The 15,914-nt window shown below is 45.0% G+C and overlaps 1 protein-coding gene across 1 annotated transcript in view; it reads right to left on the bottom strand.

Moving 5' to 3' along the window:
- The window catches only part of BLNK (B cell linker), a 50,851-nt gene that overhangs the window by 25,334 nt on the left and 9,603 nt on the right, over positions 1–15,914 (bottom strand). Inside the window, exons 3-7 of the mRNA XM_090277920.1 lie at positions 11,524–11,564; positions 6,787–6,943; positions 4,178–4,338; positions 2,088–2,169; positions 1,634–1,705 (exon numbers count right to left, since the gene is read on the bottom strand). Of these exons, the coding sequence (XP_090134046.1) occupies positions 1,634–1,705; positions 2,088–2,169; positions 4,178–4,338; positions 6,787–6,943; positions 11,524–11,564 (513 nt within the window). The remainder of the gene's footprint in view (positions 1–1,633; positions 1,706–2,087; positions 2,170–4,177; positions 4,339–6,786; positions 6,944–11,523; positions 11,565–15,914) is intronic.

Below are 15,914 nucleotides of genomic sequence, written 5' to 3'. Positions count from 1 at the left end.
GAGTAATTAGAGAACAGGTATGGGAGAAGTGTACGTGGGATGAGATGGCAAAGGTTAGCTCTCTCAGGGTTACAGAAACCATAGGATGCTTCCTGGAGGGGGAGACCTCAAGCTGGGCCTTGAAGGATGGGTAGGGTTTGATTTCATAAAAATGAGACCACAAAGACCAAAGGGTTGAACCCATGAAATATAGAATGATTGGAGCATTGGGTGCATTTTAGGAAGAAAAGCCCTTATTCGGTAAGAGCATTTGAAGATGCAAACACGAGAGATTATTAAACTATTCTCCTAAAGGAAAGTTTAAGCCTCCATTTATCTATTTCAATGAAAGATTTTCTGTTCCAGTGATAACAGCCTTCTCCTGAGTCAGGAGTCTCCATTTCAGCTGGGACCAAAGCAATCATGATGTTTTGATATTAGACTGATATGTTGACATTTGTTCCCAGAAGTTAAATGAGCTGGATAAGATGGCTCTGTCACTCTCCAGATATAAAGAGTCTGTGGGTTCCAAGGGAGGGGATAAATGAGACAAGAATTTGTGAAGAGGGTGAACAATTGTACAAGAAATGAATGTAGGAAAAGGTAAAAAAAAAAAAAACCTCTTCTTTCATTTTTTCTGAAGGACCATGGCCCTGGAAACAGAGCTCCATATTCCAGGCCTTCAGCTCCGGGAGAGACGTAGTGAGTGAGTGGTGGGTGGAGAGGAGAGGGAGGAGCAGGGAGGGCTGGAAGGAGGCTCCTGCACCTCTCTGTGCTGTAGTAGGGTGGGGGTGCGGGTACCACTGGGCTTTGTGGGCCTCAGTTTTGAGGTTGCCAAACCCTACAGGAACCACTGGGAGTTCATGGTTTGGGTAGATGTGACATGGTAAAGATTAACTTTGTAATGGGATAAAACTGGCATCATAACAGAACCTTTAAGCTTAATAAGCTTAATAAGCAAATAAGCTTAGTTTATGACTGAGAAGAGAGCCTAGAGGCAAAGTTGTGGCTAGTGACACCCGTAGGCAGAAGGTGTGAGATGATGAGGCAAAGAAAGCCTGGACTAGGGTGGTGGCAACTAAAATAGCAGAGGAAATTCGGGGAAAAAAAGCCTTTGGGAAGAACACAGGCACTGATACATGGGGCCTGGAGGCTGACATGCAATGTGGAACAGGGACGCCCAGAGGGTGGGGAGGTGATGGATGAGTAGGAGGCACTGGGCATGTCAAGGTGTCCAGAAGGGAAAGCAGGTCAGGGCTGGACACCAGAGCATTATCACCACAGACAAAAGAAGTAAAGCCAGAAGAATGGATGAACCCTAAAGAAGTGAAAAATAATACTCTTTACTGAGCACCTACTGTGTGCCAGATACTGCATTAAGAGTTTGGCATTCACAATTTCAGAATTCTTCTGTCATAGTGCACTATCCCCATTTACAGGTAAGAAAATCTGATGCTTGCCGAGGTGATGTAAGGCCCAAAGTGGCAGAGCTGGTAACTAGGATTCCAACCCACGTCTGTCTGGCTCAAAACCCAGGCTCTTAACCACCATGATATTCTGAAAGAAGAGCAAAGGGCTGAGGGATGAATGATGCAGACCCCCAAATGTAATCATCCCACAATTTAAAAAACACAAAATCACGTATATACTTTACCTGAAGCTGTCACTGGAGGAGGGGCTGGCTTGGAGGAGTTATTTGGCTTGGTTGATCTATTCACCATGGGAGCTAAAACACACAAATATATACATAATGATTATAGATGCAGTCTCCTGGGCTCTATCATTTCTTTTCTTTTTTATTTGTTTGTTTGTTTATTTATTTTTAGAGAGAGGAGAAAGGAGAAACAGAGGGAGAGAAACATCACTGTGTGGTTGCCTCTCACTTGCGCCCCAAACTGGGGACCTGATGTGGAAACTAGTCATGTGCCCTGACTGAGAATCGAACCAGCGACACTTGGCTCGCAGGCCAATGCTCAATCCACTGAGCCACAGCAGCCAGGGCCTGGGCTCTATCATTTCTGAGCCCCTTGGTGCTTGCTACCAAATAATCTTATATGCCCCCATCAACTGGTAGAAATTTTCAGGTGCTTTAGACTACAATCACTTGCCTTTTTCAGATGTGGGTGAACTGCTTTCTGTGGGATGAATATAGTTTTCATCTTCATCTTCTACAGGGACCACATAATCAGCCTAAAAGGAATGCAGAAATGAATGAGAAAAATGCTGTACATTCACAGATTATTGTATGGGAAGGAGTGAATTTTTAAAACATAATCTTGACTGAGATATAATTTATATACCATTAAATTTCTCTATGTAAAGTGCATAATTTAGTGGTGTTTAGTATAGTTATAGAGTGTAAAACCATCACTGTAATCTAATTTTAAAATATTTTCATCATGCAAAAAAGGGATCCGGGCCTTCCTGTGACCTAGTCACCAATAATCTACTTTCTGCCTTTAATATTTGCTCATTCTGGACATTGTGTATAAATGGAATCATACAACATGTAGTCCTTTGTGACTTCTTTCACTTACCATGGTAATTTCAAGTTTCAACTATGTTGTAGGATATATCACCACTTCATTCCTTTTTATGGCCAAATAATATTCCATTGTATGACTATCCCATATTTTATTTATCCATTCATCAGTTGATGGATATTTGGGTGGTTTCCACTTTTTGACTATTATGAATAATGTTGCTATGAGTATTCATGTACAAGTTTTTGTGCAGATGTACATTGCTTTGGGGAATATGCCTAGTGGCAGAGTTGCTGGGTCATGTTGTAGCTCTATGTTTAACAGTTTGAGGAGCTACCAAACTGTTTCCCATCAGCAATGTGTGAGGATTCCACTTTCTCCATGTGCTCACCATACTTGTTGTCATCTGACTTTTTGATGATAACTATCATTGTGAGTATGAAATAGTATCTAATTATGGTTTTGATATGCATTTTCCTGATGGTTAATGATGTCGAGCATCTTTTTGTGTGCTTATTGGCCATTTGTATATATATTTTTGAGAAAAGCGTATTGCCCGTTTTGAATTGGGTTGTTCATCTTTTATATTGGGTGGTAAGAGTTCTTTAAATTTTCTAAATATAAGTTTCTTATCAGATATATAATTTGCAAAAATTTGCTCCCATTCTATAGGTTGTCTTTTTACTTTCTTGGTGGTATCATTTGCAGCATAAAAGTTTTACATTTTGAAGTTCATTTTATCTGTTTTTCTTTTGTTGTTTGTACTTTTGGTGTTGTATCTAAGAAACCATTGCCTAACCCGGGGTCATGGAGATATATACCTATGTTTTCTTGTAAGAGTTTTATAGCTTTAGCTCTTGCATTTAAGTGAAAGGGCCATTTTTAGTTAATTTCTGTATATGGTGTGAGGCAGAAGTCCACTTTTATTCTTTTGCATGTGGCTATACAGTTATCCTAGCCCAATTTGTTTAAAAAACGATTCTTTCCTCATTGAATTGTTTTGGCACCTTTGTTGATAATTGATTGTAAATATAGGGAGGGTATGGCTTTTACATTGATATGAGGCAAATGAGATAATCAGAGCCCAAGAGTGATTTTCCTGCCTGCGTTGGTAGGTGTAGCCAAGATGGGCACTGAGAGAAACAGAAACCAAACACTGAGCACGCATTGCCAGGTGTTTGTCTGAGAACTTTATCTGTGTTGTGTCACTTGATCATTGTGACAACTTAAGTGAGTACTGCTATGCGCTCTTCCTTCAGATGAGGGGTTTCCTTTATACATGCCACCCTTCTGCATCTTAGAGGAGGACCATGGCAGAGCAGAGAGAAAAGAAGGTGGAGGAAAGGAAACTAGGCAGAGAAGCAAAGGAGAATAAAGGCAGGGAACTATCTTAGAGAAGAAAGAGAAGACTCACAGGAAACCAGGGAAGAGAATGGGGATAATAAAGAGGGGCACAGATCCAGTACTGATATTATACCATATGTCTCTAGAGATAGAAAATGCTTATAATAACGCCATATACACCACTTTTAGAGAGAGAAGAAAAACGCCCTTCCAGCATAACATTTGGAGTTAAGTAAGGCAGTGAAGGGGAAAAGTGGCTAATGCTGAATGGAGAGCAGGGGTGGAGGAAGGAAAGCGTGCCTTCCTCTCTCCCCCACCTACATCCTGCCTTCCGTTTGGTATGGGAAGCCATCAGGACAGGTTTACTTTACCTCATCCTCAAGATCCTTGGGCTTGGGTGGGACTTGAGGTTTCTGCAGAGAAGTTGGAGCTGGCAGAGTGGAGTTCAGCCTCGCCTTAGCAGAAGGCCAGCTGGGCTTACTAGGAAGGGTCTTGCTGATGGGTGGAGACTGCCTCTGGCTTGATCGATTGTCTTGGAAGGAACAACAAACAATGACAACAAAGTGTAAGATGAAAGGGGCTCTGGGTCATTCCCTGGGGGGAACCCCCAGCGCCTAAGTAACCACAAATGATTAATTAGGGCATTCCTTAAAGGAGTAAAATGACACATTAAGTAAAAAACTTCCATTGCCCATTGGCTTACATTACAAAAACTAGGAAAAGATCCTCATTAAAAACATCCTCCCAGAGGAGGGATGGAGACCCATTGACTCAGGAGAGCTGACAGCCAGCGTTCTGCCCAGCAGAGTAGGTGATGACCTTGGCAGCATGGGGTTAAAGAGGGGGTGCTCCGCTGTGAGTCCACTTGCCCTATGACCCTTAAGAGCAGAAATTCTCAAATTCACTTACACATAAGAACGACCTGGGAGTTTTAAAAAATGCCAAGGCCCAGACCCCACCCCAGACATAACTTGTTGGAACTTGTAGGGAAGGACCTAGTATTATAGATTTTAAGGGTTCCCCAGGTTATTATAAAGTGTATTCATGGTTGTGACTACTCATTTGGATGAACCTACATGCTTCTCCCCTCAATGATTTCCCTCAAATCATGGAGAATCCATGAATTCCCCTGCCCAGGAGTGTCCTCAGCAGGTATCAGGGAAGGAGTCCAGGCTCTGAAGCTAAATGGCCCTGAGTTCAGTCCCCTGCTCTGCTACAATTCTTTGGGCTAGTTATTCATTATTCAACCTCTCTGGGAGTCACATTCCTCATTTAAAGGTGAGGATCATCACAGCGGCGTCAGAGAGATATTGTAGGGATCAGTAAGAGAACAGTGAAAGCAGGAGGAGCAGTATGTCTGGTAGAGTCAACACCTAACAAATAGAAATGATACTGCCCACATAAGGTGGTGGAGGGCATAGGCAACATGGCATCTGCCCAGCCGGTTCTGTGAACACGCATTCCAACTTATGCATTGTGGGAAAATCTTACCATAGGAATAACTTGATGTACTCCCCATTCTGGGAAAACCACGGGTGCTTACATTGACTTCCTGCTGCTTCCTCCTGCCACAGCTCACCCCCAGCTTGATGCAACTGCCCTCCCTGTCATGCCCCCAACTCTGTTCTTCTCCTGGTGCCACTCCTGCCCTCAGCCCATATGTCTGCTGAAGCTATGTGGTTAACTTCACATTTGATTCCTCTTCAGCAGCCTCTTCCTGGATGATACAGCTGTGCTCAGCCAGTAGGGCATCTATTTTGCTGTGCCTAATTGTCAGTTTTTATAGTTTTATTTGGAGCTCCTGGAGTTTACTTAGATTTCTTAATGTAAGATTTAAGCCCATCAGAACTAGCAAAACACAGAAGATAGGCTTTGAAGGGTGTGCCCTTGAGTGAGCCACTTAGCCACCCTGAATTGTGGTTTCCTGGTCTGTAAAATGGGCCTAGCACAGCCCCTTCCTTCCCAAGGCTGTTGCGATGATCGAACAGTCCCTTGAAAATAATGGTGGGCAGTGTGCAAAGCAGAGCGGTGAAGAGTGTGCGCTTTGGAGGCTGAATGGGCTCGCTTGCATCCCAGCTCCACCAGCACGTATAAAACTTTGGCCCGTTAGTTCACTCCTTTGAGCCTCACTTGCTTCCTTTGTAAGGTGGGGATGAATGCTTCTCTCAAGATTATTGAAAGGGTGAAGCAGGCTGTAGCTGGAAAGCACTAAGTCATAAACTAAGAAGGCTGGGGGTATGTCTGTCTTGCTTGCTGTGGAATGCTCCATGCTTAGCACAGCTAGAGCACATAGTGGGTGCTCGGTAGATTGCGGCACGAAGCAGCAGTGTCTGGTGGTTTAAGGCGGCAGTTCATGGCAGTGATAATGGACAAAAAGCGCTTTACAGGTAAGGACGCTCTGTAGAATTGTGAGTATCATTGTGATTATCACTGACACACACCCCTCCTAAGACTGAAGCATGAACTGCTACTTGGGGGACATTAAAAGCCACACTCAGGCCTAGAGGTCAGACTTGAGCTGTGTCCATTTAACCTTTGAGGCTAATTCCAGGCTTAAACCTCCTCACCCCACCTTTACCCCACACTTAAAAGTCTACAGTCTTAGCCAGCCAATGTGGGGGTGGGCATGGAAGAAGGAGGGGCATTAGCAGACACTGGGGGCCTTGGCGGTCATCTTTATTCTGTATAGATGTCTCAAGAAAAAATTCAGAACCTGGTCACAGGGCTGATTTCTCAGACTGTCGGGAGTTGGGAGCAGCCATTGGGGTGCGCTCGCTTATCTTGTGCCTGTTTCCACTATTTCTGATTGAGGAGGAGAACTTTCCCCCTCAAATGGGTAAGTTTGCCAGCTGGGGTTCCATTACCTGTGAGTGACCAGATGACCCACATGGAAGTGGTGCAAATGGGAGGTTCCCCACCAACCTCGCCCTGCTCACCATCCCCCTGAGCACCCAGGGTCTGGGGCAGTGGGTAGTCTCACCTACGTACTCGCCCCTGGTGAAGGGCAGGGCTGGATGAACTGTCCTTGTCTCCTGCTCGACGGGTGGTGGCTCATAACTGTCATCCCCCATCTCCTCGGCGGGCAGCACGTACATCTCTGAGTCAGAGTGCTCATCTGGGTTTTCATAGTCGCTGTCCTGCAAGGGCAGACAGCATGTTCAGTGCCCAGCTGTGCTTAGTTTTCAGGACAGCTCCTGCCTTCAGGGGCCAGAGCTGCCCCACAGTGTCGGGATGAGGAAGCAAGTCTTGGACAGGCTGGCTCACCAAGGTTAGGCAGCCAGAAGTGGTCATGGTGGGATGGGAGCTGAGGGGAACAAGTGGACCACTTAACCTGTAAGGTGGCTGAGATCCTACATGGGCAAAGAATAGTTGGAGAGAAGACAGAAAAATAGAATAACTGATAGGTTTTATTTATCATGAATGCTGACAGTTGAGAAAAATGTAAGTTTAATAAGGGGAGGGGAAGGGGACACACAGGAATACATAAATACATTTGAGGAGATGAAGTTAAAAAAAAAAGTTATTTTAAAAAACAGAGCTGGTAAGCCAGAGGGGCTTGGCTTCAAACGGACTCAGAGTCCACTCCCTTCCTTTTATTAAATAGAAATTTTGTTTAAGTAATATTGAAAAATACATTGACATGTTCTAAAGTTCAAACAGTTCAGAAGGATGTAATGAAGTCTCCTTCCCTGTCACTCAGTTCCTCTCCCCAGAGGCAAACAGAATTACTAGTGTCCTGTGCATTTTGTTTAGAGATACTTTATGTGTATAGCATGCGTGCATATGAGTATATTCATAGGGAAGAAATATTTGGTTCAGGAGTGAAAAGGTCCTCTGACCTCTGTGTTTACTGCCTGCCCCCCCACGCTGCCTGACACAATGCATGATCCATACATGATTTCCCAGTGAATGGGTGATGCACCTGCCCTTTGGCCTGCCTCCTTTACTTGCAATTGTATAACACTGATGCAGGTGTACGGGATGCAGGTGTAGTGCTTCCTTCACTGCTGTATCCTCAGGGCCTGTAACAGGGCTGGCTCATGATAGGGGCTCAGTATGTTGGAATGAATGAATGAGTTAATTAATACATGAGTGAGGTCTGTGTTTTCCTCTTTGATCTTTAGGGAGATGGGGAGAGGAGAAGAATGGGGTGAAGAGCAGGATAAGGACTGAGAAAGGAGGCTGAAAAAAGATTGGGTTTGTCCTTGTCCTAGAGTGAGAGAGAAGGTGGGTAGGGTGAGATGAGAAAATTCCAGTAGGGAGGATTTTCCCAAACCCTGATCTCGGCAATCACAGATGGGGTGGGGTGGGATGGAGTGGGGCTCAATAATTCTTTCTGACTATGAACATAAATTTGGGCTGAATAAAATAACGATAGTAATAATAGTATTCTTATAACTGACATTTCTATGAGCTGCATACCTCATTTATTCCTCACCACAATCAAGATAGTTAAAAAATCCCATTTATAGCTGAGAAAATGGAGGCACAGGAATTGAGTAATTTGAGTCTGCAATCTGTGTTCTGGAGAAGTGCATGACAATTCTCAGGGAGTGAAAGTGTGGGTGGCGGGGGGAGGCTTTACAGAACAAGAGTCTGGCTTCCCAAGGCTAATCTAGTCCAGCATGAGGTGGTTGGCACCCTTCTCATCCAGGACAAGGACCCAGTCACTGCTGTGGTGACCTCTCAGGGTGACATTAGTACAAGTGCTGAGAAGCAGTTGTTTGAATGGACATCTGGAAAATGAGAGAATCAGCAGGCACCCAGATACACGTGCCTGCGTGGGAGACGGTTTGGGCATCCCACTTTCTTTCAGTTTTCATGGACGAGAGATGAAACTTTTGAGATGTAATCAGCTGGAGGCTGAGGAGCAGTGTGTATCCTGGGGAGGACACTAGAGTCCTTGTAGCCCCTCACACTGGGTGGTCTGAATAAGAGGACCACTTTGGCAGAGGTGGCAGAGAAGTAGAGGAAGAAAGACTCCATGCCATCTGTTCCTCTGACACTGGCCTGCCTACCAGATGGGAACCCTCAATGAGGAAGGGAATGAGACTGTACATCCAGGGCCCAGCATGAGGCCTTTTAGAGAGTAGGGGCCCCCTACACAGCCGTGGAATGAATGAATAAATTGAGTGGCTTTCTCTGGGCTCTGCAGGGACTGAGGAGGAAGGAATGGGCTCTCAGGAGAAGTGCTGGGCTGGCCCTTCATTTGGAAAATCTTCTCTGTGGGAGATGCCCCATGAGCCCCTCTTGCTTTAAGATTTTATTTAGTTATTTTTAGAGAGAGAGAAAGGGAGGAAGAGAAACATCAATGTGTGGTTTCCTCTTACGCGCCACCAACTGGGGACCTGGCCTGCAACCCAGGCATGTGCCCTGACTGGGAATTGAACCAGTGACCTTTTGATTCGCAGGCCAGCACTTGATCCACAGAGCCACACCAGCTACGGTGCCCCTCTTGCTTTAAATATAGTGGAATACATTGAATGCCTTTTTAATCAAGAGAATAAAAAAGGAATATACTCAAACTTCTGAGAGTTTTAAAAAATTCCCCTTCCTCCAAATTATTCTAAATTCATTTATTCAATACTTAACAAGTACAGTATGATGGAAAATCTGATAGAAAATTTGAAGAAAGTAATGTGTAGTAAGACAAAATTTCAAATCGTCCATTTATTCATTTATTTAGTTATCAATGATTGAGTACTCACTACGTGTCAGGCATCCTGCCCAACTCTGAGCACAGTCCCTGCCCACACAGAAATTATATTCCAGCAAAGGCACCCAGTGACACACAAATAGTGAATAGTAAATGACAAGTAGATCATGAAACAGATAAAATAGCTGCCACTCTCAGAGTCCTGAGACAGACAGCAGTGGGAGGAGCGACCCTACCTTGGATGGGGATACCTGAAAGGCCTTCTTGAGAAGGAGAAACTTAAACCAAGCTTGAAGGACAAGAAGGAGCTGCCCAACTGTGGCAGAATGGAAGAAGGCTCTGTGTTGTCTCCTCTTTTACCTTCTTGTTCCTGCCCAAGGACCATGAGTCCGAAATCACTGCGGCAGGCAGGACCCTGTTATGCTGTAGGAACTGAGGGCAGGCCTGTGGTACTGGGCTGTGATGAGCAAGGCCCTGATGAAAGTGGGTGCGGCCTGGACAGGTCCCCAGGAGCCAGATTCTATTGAGCCTAGAGGTGTTAGCAACAAGCCTGGATTTCATTCTATGTGCAATCAGAGTCCAATAAGGTAAAAATAACTGTAAGCAAATGTTTTCTCAATCCTTATTATAGCTGGTACCTTGATTTTGGTTGTTTGACTTTGAGACACAACTCATTTCCTCCTTTCCAGGGTGGTTTTATTTTGTGCTTCCTAAGTCCTCGCTGTGTGTTCTTTTTTATCCAGCCAGCAAGCTAAATTTTCTTGGCTTCCCTCAGCCTGAGGACCAACTTCTTAACTTCACTTAAGATGTGGCTCTCTACGTGAAGCCAGCAGAGGGCGCAGTTGCAGTGCTTCTGCAGGCTCAGTGGTTGCTGGGCTCAGGGAAAGAACTCCGTGCCCAAGTGACCTGTAGAGAGGCCATCTCGTCCCCTCTTCTAAAAAATCTTTTCTCTGCAGTTGAAAAGGAAGGAACTCCTGTCTCCTCACACTCTGAGTAAACAAGCTGCAGGTGGTATACACCACCTGGAGCTCAGGCTGAATGCTGGGCACTGGACAGGAATAGTGGGTTCTCATCTTGGGCTGCTGTGTAACTGAGGAATAATGGACAAGTCATTTTCATTCTCTTGGCCTTAGTGTTCTTATATTATGCGTTGTTGTGTGGAGACTCTATTCGATCCATTTCCAGATATAAAATGCACAGATTGGAGCAGGCTACTATTCTGCATGAATTTGATATGTGAGGAATAATTATTGTGAAGAAAAGTTTTTAGGATGTCTTGTCCCTTAAAGACTCAGTCTAAGAGAAAAGTGACTGCTGGGGCTTTGTGGGTTGTAAAGGCTCCTCAAAGAGGCTTATAGTGAATTCTGACATACCACCCTGCAATGTCATCATGGCCAGGTTCCTCTCTCTCACTCTGTGGCTTTCAATACTCTGCTAAGTTCTGCTTGGTCACAGCAAGCGCATTGGCAGTTTAAAAGCCCGAGTCTGAGATCCGAGAGCCTGAGAGTGACTTTTGGAACTGTCGGTTAAACTCTCCATGCCTTGGTTTCTTCACCTGTAGAATGGATGGGGCCGATATTCAAAATGTTTAACTGTGGCATTAAAGAATGTCCTGAGGCCCCCTGATGTGCCAGGCCTTACTCTTTGGCTGTTGGTTTGTTTAGAGCTCCTGTGTAGGGGCCAGGAGGAGGAGGGCACTGGGGAATTCAGGACAGAGGCATTTGCCAACTGACATGGAAATATTAGCTTCTGTTTTGGCCGTGCTGGTGAGTACTCTGAATACTAGCATAAAGTGGGGACAAGACTGCCTACTCTGAGGGCAGTAGTGAAGACTAGGTGAGGTAATGCATATAAAGCTCTGAGCCCACAAGATGCTAGCTCAAACCAGTCATTGTGATGTTATTGCTGCCTTGTCTGTAGGTGGCCCTTCTAGCCTGGCTATCTCCTCTCTGTGGTGTGCAGCCGACCACCAGCATGCGATTCAGAAACAAACACTTAAAAAAATCTCCCACAGGCCCTGGTGGAAGTGGCACCCTCCTAGTCCCAGGAGTAAATACTTACAAAGTCATCCGACCACTGCTCCTCTTCATCAGCAGGGCTTTCTGAAATGGCATGTAGGAAGCAGAATGCACAAACATAAATCTCAACTGGCCAGCTCCTCGCTGTCCACAAGCACCTCGCACAAGCACTCTCTGCCCTTGGGCTTGCTGGTCCCCTTTACCTGTCGTTGAATGGCTATTACAGCCTTCTGATTGATGTTCATTCACTTCTGAATCCTTTTTTTTTTTTTTTTAAGTCAATTCTCAAAGCCTGAAGAGAAGTTCCACTGGGGCAGAGAAATGGTGCATCTGACCCATGTCTGTCCTTGTCAAGGGATATTTTGGGGACCTTATAGTAACCCAGGAGGAATCTTCAATCCATAATGTGTTGCTTCCAAGGATTTCTTTGGATCAAAAGGTGTATAGTGTAGCAGGAAGAGTGCTGGGCAGTCAGAGAGACCTAAATTCTCGTCCAGGCTCTGTTCTTAACAGAGAGTGGGCAAGAACAACTAACATCCCTGGGCCTCAGTTTATAGACTTATAAAATGAGGGGATAACTTCCAAGATTCTCTCTGGCTTTAACGTGGACATTTTATTAAGAAAAGTTGTATCCAGTGCCTTACTATATGCCAGGCAAAATTATTAGAGATTCGTATTCACTGAGCTCTCTTAAAACACTAATGAGGAAAATGGGGCCTAGAGAAAATAAGTCAGTTGCCCAAGGTCAGATAGTAAATGGTAGAGCCAAGAGATGAACCCTGCAGGCTGACTTCCAAAGGCATGCTCTGAACCCCAACACCATGCTGCCTTGCTGTCTTTGAGCACCATCCTAGGCTCTGCAGGGGTATAAAAATGGATATGACAGGTCTTACATAGTCTTTGATTTTGAAGACTAAAATAGGTCTGAATTATGACAACCAAGGGGAATATTTGACCCTTTTTTCTCCTAAACACACTCAGAGCATGAGAAGCTTAGCATCTGTCACATCACGTAAATTGAACTTAGAGCTTAAATACAATTTACTATTTTAGGTAGATGATCAGCCAGACATAGGTCCAGATGGCAGAGGGGCTCCAATGGCTGCACCATAGGGTCCTAGCGCCCTTCCCGTCCTGTGGAACAGCCACCGTTAGAGGGCCCCGTGGATGGTCCACGAATCCTCCAGAAACCCAACAGAACCTTTTATTGCCATTTCTATCCTCTGCCACAGCAGACCACTGACTCCAGCTCCAGGTGGATTCCCCAGAAGCACAAGGAAAGAAATTGAGCAGGTAAAATGGGGCAGGAAAGCCTCTGGATCAGAGTGACCAAGTTAAATAATGGCATCCTCTCTTGGGGAAAGAACATGATAGGCACTATGAAGGAGATTCATTCTACAAGCCAAATAAATGAGTCAAACTTGGACATTAACAGAAAAATAATTCTTATTAAATTATTCTTTGGGTTTACTTATATATACTAAATTATAGTGCATTGCAACTATTGGGGTTTGTCAAGAAACTCTGGAAAAATGGGTGATAAGTCCCCTTCCCATTAATCCAAGTTTGGGGATAATTGAAAATCAACATGTAAGGTGACGATGTTTTCATTTCAACCTTTAAAATAGAAACCTTTATAAAATGCCTTTAAAAAACACGCTGCCCTGCCATCTTGGTCAAGTGTGTCTGCTGGACTTTTTCTCAGTGAGTCAGGGTCCACTTTATGATCAGTTACTGGTGAAAGTACTCACAGTAGCCATCTAACTAGTTTTCCTGTCTCTGTTATCTTCCCTCTCCAATCATCCTTCCTGCTGTTTCTAGTTATTTTCTTAAAGGTTGGATCATGCTGTTCCTTTCCTCAAGAATTATCAGGGGCTTCCCATGGAAGAGTCAAGACTCCCTATCAGCACATTCAAACCCCTCCACCTCCGATCCCTCCACTGAATTCTCTTCCATGTTCACTTCCAGTAATACCGAGAGCTTGTTCCTCTTATCCTGTGCTTTTGATAGTTCTCTGCTCTGCTCATGCTGTTCCCCCAGCCTATCGTCCTCTTTCAATGGAAATATCTCCTCCATAAAGTCTTCCCAGTCCCTCTGGTCATAACCTATCACTTCTTCCTCTAGACCCTCTTAGATGCTGCTGGCACCTCGATGTCACTTCTGCTTCATCCTGCCCTGTGCTACAATTAATTTTTGTCACTCTAAACTGAAAAGCAAGACCTGTTTAATTTATCTTCATATGTGGAAGGCATTTGCATTTGTAATCCATGCACTAATAAAGGTCTGAACCAATAAATGAGTTGAAGGAACAAAAATTAGGATTATAATAGTAGATACTATTTATTGAACACATCCTATGTGCTGGGTGCTAGGCTAAGCATTATAAATGTATTTCTTCATTTATCATCAACCTAGTACTATATGGTGGCCCTGGCTGGTTTGGCTCAGTGGATTGAGCGTCGGCCTGCGAGCTAAGTGTCGCTGGTTCGATCTTCCAGTCAGGGCACATCAGAGAAGGAAAACTCTGACTCCAAAAAACCTCCGCTGCCTTGCGGCATACCTCTTCAGGGGAAAGGCTAAGGGAGTAAACCCCGACAGAAAATCCGGAGCCGGAGTCCCTAAGGCGGTTTGACGTTGTTGTCAACACCGGCAACTCCTGCGGCGCACCTGAAGCCAAGCTGTATTGACTCCGTCTTTCCCTTGGATCCTTCAGCTGCGAAGAGAGGGGGGATCTGCTGCATGGGCAACAGCAGACCCTCCATATCACCCTGCCCAGGCTCTGTAGCTTCAGCTTCACTGGAGAGGACACTCCAGCGTCATAGCAAGATGTCGATTCAACACGGGAGGAGACAGATACCGTGTCACTCCCGAGTCGGACTGCACAGCCATTCTCGGCGGTGCAGATAGACTCTTAAGAAGCTACACCATCGTGTCTCGAGACGGACGGCTGCCGACGAGTACTATATGGTAGGTGCCATTATGATTTCTGTTTCACAAAGAAACTGGGTCTAAGAGAAGTTGCAAAATCTGTCTGAGGGCACAGACTGAGAGCACATGGCTAGCTAGTGTGGGAGCCATTTTGAAGGCCTGGTTATCTGTTGGCTCTTGTGGCTGAAATCTCATATGAACCACCTGGCCCTCCCTGAGCATTCAGATAATACCTAGACGAAATCGTTATGGCCCAGTTCAGGCACCCAGGCATCGTGGCCCACTGAGGCAGTAAAGAGACAAAAGCATCTTGTGGTTGAGGTTATTCGATGGTGCCCCACTCTCCCCAGCTACACCCGTCTTTTGGTTCCACAACCACCTCACAGCATCATACTGATAAAGTCAACCTTGCAGGCCATTGTCCAGACTGAAAAGCGTGACAAGCCAAAGTACTAGATCTAACATAGTGGGTGGTTTTTCAGCCTCTCAGGGACCTGCCTACAGTGTGCAGGTAGTGGTTTTAGAACCAGGCTCCCTGGATTCCAATCCTGGCTCTGGTTTTGCTACCTGTTTGGCAGTGGAGCAGTACTTTTAATTGTTTAAAGCTCAATTTCCTCACCTGTAAAACAAGGATAAGAATAGTGAAAGCCCCATGTTTTTATGCGAGTCAAGGAATATAACACACGTGAAGTGCTTTGCAAAGCCTGGCACGCAGTAAATGCTGTATGAATGTTACTTATTGCTGTCTTGGGTATTGACAATTCTCAATAAGCCCTGAAAACACTCCCAATTCTATTTCACTCTAATGGTAACCATGCCGTATGGCAACCACAAAGACATAAACCCAAGGAAGCCTCTAGTGTAGTGGGTGAAATTTTCAGGAGGGGATATGCAAGTTTAATATGGGCTGGATGGTTTAATTTTGGGTGTGGGATTTCATGCCCCTGCCAAGAAGCTGAGGTGCTGGGTGGGCCTTCTTGCTGGGGAAAGCCTTTCCTATTGTGTCATGTACCTAGTTTGGGGCTTATGATCCAAAGACTGTGTCAAAATTTCATGCCACACAATAGAGGGACTCCTCCCCTTGCCTGGCCAAGGCTTTGTAATTCATGTGACATGTGACAATGGCCACCATGGACCCCATCTCAGTGTCTGCTTCAGGCAAGACATGCAGGGTCAGGCTGTTTTGCTTAAAATCCTGACTCTGCCATTTGCTAGCAGTGTGACCTTAGGCAAATTGCTTAACCTCAGGGCCTTAGCTTTCTCATCACTAAAATGGACATTATTAGCAGTACCTGTATCATAGGGTTTTGAGAGAATGAAAGTGAAATAATACATGAAAAGTGCTTAGAAGAGTCCCTGACATAGAGTAAGATCCCAACGAATGATAGTTATTACTATTTATTGACTTTCTCCTTAAGCCCTGGCTGGTTTAGCTCAGTGGATTGAGCGTCGGCCTGCGAGCTAAGTGTCGCTGGTTCGATCTTCCAGTCAGGGTACATCAGAGAA

Source organism: Furipterus horrens, unplaced genomic scaffold (genome assembly GCF_987537825.1).
Source record: "Furipterus horrens unplaced genomic scaffold, mFurHor1.1.pri manual_scaffold_5, whole genome shotgun sequence".
Classification (NCBI taxonomy): Eukaryota; Metazoa; Chordata; class Mammalia; order Chiroptera; family Furipteridae; genus Furipterus; species Furipterus horrens.
Note: the sequence above shows the minus strand (reverse complement) of the source record. Positions and strands in the feature narration are given on the sequence as shown.